The sequence below is a fragment of the Halichoerus grypus genome, chromosome 11 (genome assembly GCF_964656455.1).
Source record: "Halichoerus grypus chromosome 11, mHalGry1.hap1.1, whole genome shotgun sequence".
In the NCBI taxonomy this organism is placed as follows: Eukaryota; Metazoa; Chordata; class Mammalia; order Carnivora; family Phocidae; genus Halichoerus; species Halichoerus grypus.
In genome coordinates this window covers 75,748,708-75,761,192 of record NC_135722.1, presented here as the reverse complement: position 1 = coordinate 75,761,192, position 12,485 = coordinate 75,748,708, and the positions used below count along the sequence as shown (strand labels likewise).

The 12,485-nt window shown below is 34.7% G+C and overlaps 1 protein-coding gene across 2 annotated transcripts in view; it reads right to left on the bottom strand.

Moving 5' to 3' along the window:
- The window catches only part of CEP57 (centrosomal protein 57), a 39,369-nt gene that overhangs the window by 12,662 nt on the left and 14,222 nt on the right, over nucleotides 1–12,485 (bottom strand). For both annotated transcript variants that reach the window (XM_078058721.1, XM_078058722.1), the window contains exons 3-6: nucleotides 4,042–4,221; nucleotides 3,532–3,653; nucleotides 2,292–2,408; nucleotides 1,596–1,673 (exon numbers count right to left, since the gene is read on the bottom strand). In XM_078058721.1, coding sequence (XP_077914847.1) covers nucleotides 1,596–1,673; nucleotides 2,292–2,408; nucleotides 3,532–3,653; nucleotides 4,042–4,221 — 497 coding nt within the window. The remainder of the gene's footprint in view (nucleotides 1–1,595; nucleotides 1,674–2,291; nucleotides 2,409–3,531; nucleotides 3,654–4,041; nucleotides 4,222–12,485) is intronic.

Here is a 12,485-nt window from a genome sequence, read left to right as displayed (position 1 = left end):
CCGGGGTCCTGAGATGGAGCCCGGCATCCGGTTCCCTGCTCACTGGGAGTCTGCTTCTCCCTATCTCCCTCCTCTACACCTCCCCCCAACCATGTGCTCACACTCTCTCAAATAAATAAAATCTTAAAAAAAAAAAGCTTGACTTGGAACCATGTACGATCCCTGGTCATTGTTATTCCACTATAATAGTTTTCACTATCAGAACTCAAAATCTTTACTGAAAGAGAATTCAAAACCTTTACTATATTATCAGTAATAACTATTTGGTCCCTTCTTTATGCCTGAGAAATGAAAAAAGAAAGCGAAAATACTGTAAATTAAAATTTAAGTTAATAAAATAATGAACTTGCTTAATTTTTATTTCATGTACAATAGGACTCACCACCACAATGTATATAAAGCACAATCCATGAGTTTACATGTTACAAGTGAGGAAATGGAGACACAGTAAAGTGGCCTACCCTAAAGTGGAATGGGCAGAGAAACCAAGTAATTTCAAAATTTGTTGGTGATCGAAAATAAAGCCACATGACTATGTATCTCAGCACACTGAAGCAAAAAATAAATAAAATAATAAAAACAAAAATATACAAATTGATCAGAAGGTAAATATTTGAGAAAGAAAATACATCAGGTTTAATAGAGATTATGTTAACTCAGTGAGCTCTGGGAAGTAATGGAAGAAGTAGACAAGACGACAAAGATAACAGAATGTTTACAGTCCTGCGAGCCCATACATGAACTGAGCTCAGGAATCCGCTGGCATCGGACCACAGCCTGAACTGCAGAGCCGCCACTCCTAACTGTTTTGGAATCAAGACCTGCTTCTTGTGTTAATATGATGAGAAAAGATACATACAAATTTATAAAACTTAAAGACTTTGAAGTGGGAGGGCAATATATGGGAGGTATTTGAATAAATAAGCTCTTAAGAGAGTCGTCAGTTACAAACAAGGTGTTTATTTGTAAGACTTACGGGGTACAAAAGTATTACTGTATCTTTTAGAAAGGCAGTTCTGGTTGGTATACATAAACTCAGTGTTTCTGTGACTTCAAACTGCCTCACCTATTCCATCCGGTAGCCACTGCATGGGATAAAATCAAAGACTAGGAGCAAACAGAGCTCGCTTTCCTTATATGGTAGCTTTTGTGAATTAGTATGGGTCACTAGCTATTGGGATAGCCCATTACCTCAATTTCTGTCCTGGTGTTTTGAGGCCACCAAGGAAAAGGAAAATGTGTAAGAAGAAAACTACACGATGGCTTTCAAACATTTCCGGTAGTGTCCCATGTGAGAAATTTTACATGATTAAGTATCACCTTATTATATATATCTTTGATGTTTTTTAGTCTATTAATTTTTTTAAAATGCTGATTGAAACCCCACAATTTGAACAACTCTAAAAACTGCTCAACTTTTACTCTCTGTCTGTAAAAATATAGGTTTGCATTTTCCATACCAGGCTATGTCTGACAATTTATATATTGGGCTATTCCAAAATATAAATAATCTAAGAAGCCCACATTTAATCTTTTGTTTATATATAAAGAAAGTATGAAATATGAGGAGCCTACCTGCTGACACTGCAACTTACCTGGGCTGCCTTAGCTTGCATACGTTTCCTTTCCTGTTCTTCTTCACGGAGTTTTGCTTCCAACTCTTGCATTTTTTTCTAGTGATAAAAATATTAAAAGTGGTTAGTGAAAAGATTTAGTGTCTTTATGTAAAATTTTAATACAGCAACATAGTAATCTGCTATAAAATTTTAGCACAGCAAATATATGCTTGTTATTTCACTCCAGTAATGACACTGTGCTTGCCAATAACCATGACATTCTCCTTTGTGATTCATTATTAGTCATTTGTGAAGTAGCTGTGAGGCAGTTGAATAGAATTATGGGTAAAATCTATGGCCAAAGAACACAGCTCTGTATGAAGGAATATAGGATATATGGAAGCTAAATTGGGAACTTAATCTCAGTGGTATTAAATACTTCCCAAGTGAATCAATTAAAACTAAAGAGAACAACTTAAACCAAGTAATTCAAGCCTTAAGGATGATCAAAAACATTTAAGCTTCCAACATTTTCAAAAAGAACTACTTCCTTATGTACATCAAGATTATAAAATGTGAACACTTTCTCCAAATTTACATTTTTGTCCTTTAAAAATTCCTGTTTCTTTGCTACAAGGTCACTTTTCTTCCTATGAATATCCAGTATTTTAAAATGATCAATTTTACAAAAGAACCAATATTATGCACTGATGAGTAAAAGAAACATTCACTGACTTCTGCCAGAGCCTGCATTGTGGTAAGTTTGTTATACTCCTGTTCCAGAAGATCCAACTTTTCAAGCTGGCTCTGCACATGTGTTTGATCATGTTGTCGTTCTCTTTCGAGGGAAACCTGGGGAACAGTATTAAACACAGCATGATAATTTGACAAAACAAAAAGTAACTGACACTGGGCATATACTGTATTTGTCTGGCCTTTCATAGAAGTACTTAGATACTATAGAGAAATTCTAGGAGAACAATATTAAGATGAAACCACAGGGAGAAAACAAAAAAATACAAGTGGAATCCTGTTCTTACCATATACTATTATAATATTTGGGTCCATATACTGAGACTTTCATTACACTCTGAGATAGCAGGGATTTATTAGATACATATAGACTAATACTTTCAATGAGTCTGGTTCTCTTACACAGTTAATCTCTTAATTAAGGTAATACTTATGTTTTTTGTATCTATCATTTATACTTCCTCTGAATTCTATGCAAAACATCATTATTTTTTTAGGTTTAGGGTCAAGGCTTTGAAAAGACTACCATCCGACAGTCACAGAGTAAACCATTAAACTAGGCTAAATTGAGGTCTATTAGTAAAAAAAAAAGCCAAAACACTAAGTACCTAAATTTTTAAACAGTATATCTTCATCTATAAGACTATGGCAATAAGTGTCATACTAATAGAAATTTGAGTAAGATAAAGTAAAACTGTAATTTTCCCAGGAATTTGTGTGAACTATCAATTCCCTCCAATCCACCTTAGTGGATAGTTACTGCCCTAAAAAATACACTGTTAAAAATTGGCATAAATCATATTTTATTTCCAGTATTGGAACCATTCTTAGGAAATGGGCTATTTCCAATCATGTGGCAGACTGAATGGACTACCCCTTCCCCACCCTATAAATGATTCAAGTAATTTCAGTCTTGGGCTGTTATACTGTTCAAAAGCCAGAAGCTATCAAAGCTATATGCAGAGGATATGGCAGGGTGTGTGAAGGTCAGCCAAAAAGGAAACCTCTTTATAGCTATGCTGAAGAAAGAAATCACATTTTCCCTCAAAGCTTACACTAGTTGTTTCTCAAGATGAATTACTGGTACTGCTATCAGTGATCAGGATAAAAGGAGAAATGATTATAACAGAACCAAGTCTTTACTGAGAAAAAAGATCTTTAGGTCAGTCTAATTTTCCCCATAACTAACTGTTCCTGAAAACGAATCTGTGATGTACCATACCTGTTTTTCTAAGACAGATGTCCTTTCCATTTCTGCATGCTTTATCATATTGCGCATGTATTCCAACTGTTTTTCTAAAAGATTACACTTACTTTCTGCAGCTAACAACTGAGAGGTCAGTTCTAAAAAGAATATGTAAGAAAAGCAGAAATTAGCTCACTCATGGAACAGTTGTAACAAGCTATTTAATGGGAATTAACTCTACTGTGTATACAACAAACACTTTCCAGTAGCTCTAGAAGCCTATTCAGGTGACCTAAGTCATTCTCTTCCTATATGCTAGGTCCAATCTGTCTTGAATTCGGTCAGTAAATATAATGCAGGACCATCAGGATGTGCTCTTCAAAATGCACTTGAGTATAATGCAATTCTGGAGTGCCCAAAGACACTGACTACTAGAAAATACGAACATGAAATTGCTTTTAGAATAATTTTACAATACTTATTTTGTGTATTTCATTTTGTATTTTGTGTATTTGTAGGTTTCATTTCCTTCATAATTAAACAAACCTTGATTGTGCTTTGACTCCTCATTCTTTGAATTCTCTCTTTCTTGTATCTGTTCATCCAATACTTTCTTATATTCAATTGTTTCTCTAGACAAGGTTTTCACACTTTCTTCTGCCTGAATCCTTTCAAGTTCTAAGCGTCGAATCTTATCTTGAAGATTCTTCAGAGCAGAAAATATAGCTGCCAAATCCAAACACGAATAATATAAATATATGGAGAAGGTTCAATGAAAAAAAAAAGAACTCATCTAAATAAAAAATAAAACATGGGTGGGCCCAGGGGAGAATCACTCTTTGGGAAAAATGAAATGCTAATTACTGCCACATAATTGTTTTTTTAAAAAAATCCATTTAAAGACATATTCTGAGTCTCCGAAACACGCTAGAGACTCAAAAACCAAATTATGGTAAAACATTTTAAAGATTTTATAAAATGGTAAAAATATTTAGCTAATCATACAAAATTCCTAACTGTCCAAAAGTACATTAACTACCAATCCTTCTTCTGTTTCATTAATAGGATCACATGCAGAATCCAATTGTAGAGTTAAAGATCTCAAGCACAAAAAGGACTATTTTTTTAAATCTCAATTTTTCATTATATAGGAAAAATTCTAATTATTCTTTAAACTGTCCCCCCCACCCAAAGTTTCTGATTATAAAAGTAATACATATTCACTACAGAAAGCACAGGAAAATACAACAAAAAGAACAACTTATACTCCTACTACCAAGAGATAATGACTATCACTTTTGGCTACTGCTTTCAATCTTTTTTGATATGCATAAAATAAATTGAGATCAAAATTTATCTAAGTTTTCTTTTTCACATTAGCACTATCAAACTGTGAGCATTCCCTCATACAATCAGATAATCTTAAAAGATTACTTCCTCATAATCAATAATTAAAAACTGAAAAATTAAGTTGCTGGGTCCAAAAATACCCGTATTTGAAAGGTGCTTGAAACAAAGTACCTTCATAAAAGGCTGTATCAATTTATACTTTCACCAGATGTGTCTTTGGCAACACATACCACTATTAATTACAATATTTCTGTTATTTTGATTAAGAAACAAAAGCTACTTCTGGTTATTTCATTTTGCATTTCTATTAAAAGTTTATATATATAATTGGTCAATTTTCTTTTGAATTCCTTAAGAAAAAGTCCCCCCACCACTTTATTATTGGTCTTTAATTCCAGAAAACATAGCTGCCAATTTAGATGTTGTCAGTTTTGGTATAAAGATGTTCTGATTTTTCATATCATCGTAACAATATTTCACATCAAGTTCTTTATTTCTTTATATAGGTAGAACATTCTTCTATAACTTCAAGAAATATAAACTTTATATTTTCCTTTATTGTACTTATAGTTTCACATATGTTTACATTTAATTCTTTAAGTGAAATAAAAGTTACTTTGGTATTGAAGGAAGAACTTTAAATGGCATCTGTATCATATACCAAATTCACACAGGTACCAATATATACAGATGTAATTATTACTCACACACACATACCCACTACATAGTTTCACACACACATACCTGAAACCACAGTTTCAGGACTTTTATTCTGATTTATTATTATTGTTCTAGTGTTTTAACTATTAAAACCTTATAAACATCGATACTGCCAGTCTCCCACATTACAGAAATCTTTAAAACATTTAAAATTTATTCTTACCAATTAAATAGTCAGAAACATTTCGCCTAAACAATGACTTACATGAAACATCATATAAACCATATAATATGCAGGAAGAACTGTCATCTTGTAAAAATCGAGGCTTCTTACTCAAAACAAGGTATACTTTTCCGTTTATTAATGTAATTCATTCATTCACCAAATTTTTAGGGCCTAGAATGTTATAGGCCCCAAACAGGAGACTGATACATTTTATAATATAGCCAGCTTATTCTATTATGCAATGAGACTACAGTGTAATTAGAAAGAACACAGACATGAAACACATACAACGTAGAAACCTGAAAAATCAACGGAAAAGACTATGAGAAGAGGAAAACAGTCCAGATTTAAGATTAGTATTTAGGCTAGCTCAGTCGGTAGAGCATGTGACTCCTGATCTTGGGGTTGTAAATTCAAGCCCTGTGTGGGGTATAGAGATTACTTTAAAACTAAAAAATTAGTATTTAAAGGAACTATTCTCTAAAAAACCTGGAGTAATTAGATAACAAATATAATAGGAGATGGGAAAATTAATATATGCCTTTATATATCAGTTCAGGTCTTTTTTTTTCAAGATCTATTTATTTATTCCAGAGAGAGAGAACATGGTGGGGAGGGGCAGAGGGAGAAGGAGAAAGAAACTCAAGCAGACTCTGCTCTGAGCACAGAGCCTGATGTGGAGCTCGATCCCACCACAAGATCATGACCTGAGCTGAAACCAAGGGTCGGACACCCGACCAACTGTGCCACCTAGGCGCCCCATCAATTCAGGTTTTTTTTAAACCTCCTCTGAACTACTAAAACTTTGTAATACCAAACATTTCTTGCATTCCTTAGATTATACCTCATAGTGAATGCTTTTGCTAGTATTTTATTTCTGCATTTACAGTTATTAGAGCAATTAGCTGGAACATACCATTTTATTTCTGTATGTCAGCAAATGTAGTATCAAAGATGTGCTGGATTAACAAAAAGACCCAATATGAGGTATATGCTCTCCTTTTCTACATTCTGGAATGGCTTATATATCACCAAATTATTTCAATGTTTCTCAACAACACAAAAAAATGGAAAGATATACCCTGCTCATGGATTCAAAGAATTGTTAAAATGTCCCTATTGCCAAAAGCAATCTACAGATTAAATGTAATCTTTTTTTTTTTTTTTAAAGATTTTATTTATTTATTTGACAGAGAGAGACACAGCGAGAGAGGGAACACAAGCAGGGGGAGTGGGAGAGGGAGAAGCAGGATTCCCACCGAGCAGGGAGCCCGATGTGGGGCTCGATCCCAGGACCCTGAGATCACGACCTGAGCCGAAGGCAGACGCTTAACGGCTGAGCCACCCAGGCGCCCCAAGATTAAATGTAATCTTTATCAAAATACCAATTGGTATTACTCACAGAACTAGAACAAATGATCCTAAAATTTATATGGAACCATAAAAGACCCTAAATAGCAAAAGCCATCTTGAGAAAGATAAACAAAGCTGGAGGTATCACAATCCCAGATTTCAAGATATACAACAAAGCTATAGTAATCAAAACAGTATGGTACTGGCACAAAAATAAACACACAGATCAACGGAATAGGATGGAGAGCCCAGAAATAAACTTAAACTTATATGATCAGTTAATCTGTGATAAAGGAGGCAAGAACATACACTGGGGAAAAGACAGACTCTTTAATAAGTGGTACTGGGAAAACTGGACAGCTATATGCAAAAGAATGAAACCGGACCACTTTCTTACACCATACATAAAAATAAACTCAAAATGGATTAAAGACCTAAATGTGAGACCTGAAACTATAAAACTCCTAAAAGAAAATATAAGCAGTAATCTCTCGGACACTGGCCTTAGCAACACTTTTATGGATATGTCTCCTTATGTCAGGGAAACAAAAGCAGAAACAAACTACTGAGACTATATCAAACTAAAAAGTTTTTACACAGCAAAGGAATCCATCAACAAAACAAAAAGGCAACCTACTGAATGGCAGAAAATATTTGCAAATCATGTATGCTGATAAGGGGTTAATGTCCAAAATAGACAAAGAACTCCTAAAACATAACACAAAAAAAAATCCACAAATAATCCAATCAAAAATGAGAAGACATGAATAGACATTTTTCCAAAGAAGACATACAGATGGCCAATAGACACGTGAACAGATAGATGTTCAACATCACTAATCAGCATGGAAATGCAAGTCAAAACCACTATATCACTTCACACTAGTCAGAACAGCTAGTATCAAAAAGACAAGAAATGACAAGTGTTGACAAGGATGTGAAGAGGGATCCCTTATGCACTGCTGATAAGAATAAACTGGGGAAGCCACTGTAGAAACATTAAGGAGGTTCCTTAAAAAAAAAAAAAAAATACCATATGATCCAGTAATTCCACTACTGATTACCCAAAGAAAACATACTAATTTGAAAAGACACATGCACTCCTATGTTTATTGCAGCATTATTTATAATAGCTAGTCTAAGCGTCCATCCATAGATGAATAAAGATGTGGTATACACAATGGAGTATTACATATTCCACACATATATACATAATGGAATATTACTCAGCCATAAAAAAGAACGAAATCTTGCCATAGGTGACAACATGGGTCAACTTAGAGGGTTTTATGCTAAATGAAATAAGCCAGAAAGACAAATACTGTATGATTTCACTTGTATGTAGAGTCAAAACAAAAACAAAACCAAAACCCTAACCAACCAACCAACCAATCAACCAGAAACAGACTCATAAATACAGAGAACTGGTGGTTGCCAGAAGGGAGGAGAGTGGGAGATAAGGCAGAATAGGTGAAGGGGATTAAAAGATACAAACTCCAGTTATAGTAAGTCACAGGGATGAAAAGTACAGCATAGGCAACACAACCAATAATACTGCAATAACACTGTATGGTGACAGTAAACTATACTTATTGTGGTGAGAAGAATATAATATATAGGACTGTCAAATCACTATGTTGTGTATGGGTAATATAACACGTATGTCAATTATCCTTCAATTAAAAAATAAATTCTTACAAAAAAAATTTATACAGCAGGCCTGAACCTTGGCTACCCTCTGGAAACTAGGCTCTTGGAATGTTCCCAAAGTTACTAATTAATAAGGTTTTGTATGTCTAAGGCACTAAATCCTGCTGCACAAGTCTGCCTTGATTGCGTAAACAAAAGTGTTTTATGGTGAATATCATGACTGTTTGTGTAGGCGCGAAGTGTTTGTGTAACTAGCTCCAAATAAAAGCCATAGTGTCTGAGCCTTAAGTGGGCTTTTCTGGGCAGAAACACTACACATGTCATGCAGTTTATTGCTAGAGGAAGAAGTGTTTTTCTCTGTGACCCCCATGAGGGAGAAATTTGGAAGCCTGCATCTCAGTAAGCCTCAGCCATAATTACAACCACTTCTGAAACCTGTGAGTCTTCTGAGTTAATCTCCCACCATATAGGTGGTCCTGAGGTCCCAGAATATGAAAAAAATCAATGTTGTTTTCAGATTCCACAATGCAACTAAATTTTAAGAAACCACTTGCCAAGTTTTGGTGTAATATCAAATAAAAATATCCACAAATTGTTGGGAAGGCTATTAAAGTATTACTTCTTTTCTACCTACATATCCGTGTAAGGCCAGATTTTTTTCACATACTTCAATTAAAACAATTTATTAACACAAATGGAATGCACAAATAAATGAGAATCAAGCAGTTTTCTATTAAGACAGAAATAAGAGATTTACAAAGTATAAAACAATGTCACTCTTAGCAGTATATTTTTTAAATTTGGGAAACAGTTATTCTATTTATGTAAACATGCAGTGGGTTAATTAGGGTTTCCTGAATTAAAAAATTGGAGAACCAGTGCTTTAGAAGAACAGATGGGCAGTAAATTGTTATCAATACCTAGCACACTAGCTATAACTTGACTTCTCTCACTGGTCACAATAATGCTGAGCTTTTTCCAACAGGTATGACACAAATTTGTAATAGATAGGTCAAGATTTTCTCTCTCAGCTCTTACAGGGGCCACGAGTGGCCTGGCACAGTGGAAGACCCCAGACTAGTTCCCATCAACCCCATCAGTTTATCTCCATGTGCTGTACATGCGTTACCATTTCATTTTCCACATGGACTAGGATTAAGTGAAAGGTTTAGAAAGCACTGGCCTAGCAGAATTGCCTCATAGTTATCTTGCTTCAAATGTTCACATTCTGCACAATACTGTCACTTGAAATGTATTAAATAACATGAACAACAGGTTAAATTTTTTGGATTGACATTCGTTACCATTTTTTTAAAGGGTTCCAAGGGGGAGGGGAAAAATGGGGTCCCAAGGACAATACATTTTTTGAAGGCAGTAATAACTTCCAATTTCTTGCTCATCTCTTTTCTAAAACTCAAAATGAATATGAAAATGAGAATTACAAGAAACAGTTTAATTATCTCTTTCCATGGCATTAATCAAACTATATTTTCAAAGTGATTATTAGATAGCAAAGTGAAACGGTAATTTATCAAATGAAAATATATTAAACTAGAACTAAAGAGTAACACTTTTTTTTTTTACTGTATTAGTGCAATAAAAGCATTTATTACATGTAAAGAAAAAAAGTTTATCATACAGAGTATCTATTCCAATTAAGACTTCACTCATTCAAATGGAAGTCTGGTGTTTTGCACAAATATCTATATTCAGTGCTCAACTTACTAACTAGAAACCTCTTATTTACAGGATATAGTGTCTCAAAGATAATGATAATAAAGAAAATACTAATTAATTCAATGGTTAATAAATCAAGTAATAAAATGCTACTCATCTGAACACAGCAGCTAAAGACTTTGGCAATTCAGAAAAATAAAAGTTGTATAACATACAAACAACATATGGTAAAAAAGCAAAGAATAAATAACTGAAGCTCACTGGATAAAAATCTGTTAAGATTTAGTAATAATTTATTTAAAAAATAAGCACACACACAAAAATAATCATGCAACAAAGTTCTAGCAGGAACACAAAATCTAGGAATTAGATATCAATCCTTCCACTACAATATTATATCTAGGTCTGATCTTTCCTTTTATCTAAAGAAACTTAAAAAAAAAAAAAAGTTCAGAGAAAAGTAATTACTAAAGAATGAAAAGAATAAGTTAAATGGGGCAGATTTATTCATAAAGCAGAAAGTCAGCAAATGTTTACCCCAGCGTGTTAGCGATAATGCTACAGTCTGCTTGTGTGTCACTACTGGTTTTAAAGAACATGTGAGAAAAGAGGGAAAAAGGAGATGAAGAGGAAAGTAAACAAAAGAAAAAATAATGTGGAAACAGTAAATCAGCATCTCTTATCCCTTCAGAGCATGGTGTTGTGAACCGTTTAAGCAATGCCTCCGGATATTCATTATGATCCATTATGCTTTTATAGTACTTTTTGTATCAGTCCAGTGATATCTACCTTCAGTATGGGATGGGCAGACAAGGAAACCACTACCCGCTTTACCCTGACAAAAAATGAAGGCCCAAGTGAATTTAGAAGAGACATCTGAGGAGAGCAGGAAGAGGTATGTGTTGGGGAAGCTGGGAGAGAGGAAGACTTCTCAAAATAAATAATACATAATGTGGATTTTAAAGAGTACAATTCTACAACAGCAAGATTTCAATAAGCGCACTGCATGAGAAAGACTTATAAGCTTGACAAGGCTGGTGTGGCAGCCAGAATGGACACCCAAGGATACCTATGTCCTAATCCTTCAAACCCTGAATACCTGCTATATGGCGAAAGGACTTTGGGAAAGGACCCTAAACAGAGAGATATGAAGCATGAAAGACACGTGACCCACCATTCCTAAAGGGGGCCATAAAGAAAGCAAAGGAAGGAATGTAGACAGCCTCTAGGAGGAAAGACTGGCCCTGACTAAAAGTCAGCAGGACAATGGAACCTCAGCTCTATAACCACAAGCCAAAAATCTGAATGTGCTGAGAGCAGATTCCTTCCTAGACTCTCTAGTAAGGAACACAGCCCAGTCAACACCTTGATTTCAGCCTCATAGGACCCTAAACAGAAGACCCTGCTAAGCCCATCCAGATTTCTGACCTACAGAAACTGTGTGATGACACATCTGTGTTAAAGTTGCTGAGCTGTGGTACTTTGCTAAGGCAGCAAGAAAGCTGATACAGATGGCAAGTTTTGGGAACAAATATATTTCAAAGTAGCCAGGGCAAAGGATGTGTGGGTAAGGAAGAACAGAAGAGAAGATAGGGATGAAGTTGGTAAGGCAGGTGGAGTCCAGATTAAAAAAAAAAAAAAATCTAGGACTTTGTTATGTAAGCCATGGAGAGGAGCTAAAATTTGTTTAAAGTAGGGGAGATGATAGCAGGAATGTTGTTTAAATGGGGATGAGAGGGAGACCACAGGCTAAGCAATTACTTAGGAGTGTATCACAATTATCTATGCAATAGATGATGAAAGTCTGAACCAAAGCAATGAGAATGAAGAGAAAGAACTAATACATCTTTGGGACTGATACAAAAAGTACAAAGGCAAAAATACTGATTTTTGGTTCCTGACTGATACTGCATATGACAGAGCAGTTCTAGATTTCTCAAAGTATTTAGTCTTGATGATTTGGTGAACAATACTGTTTCACAATCAGTGAACAAAAGAAAAGTGCTGTATTTTGAGGAGGTTAAAAATAGGTAAGGGGAAATAGATACTCTTCTTTTTTTTTTTGAGAGAGAGA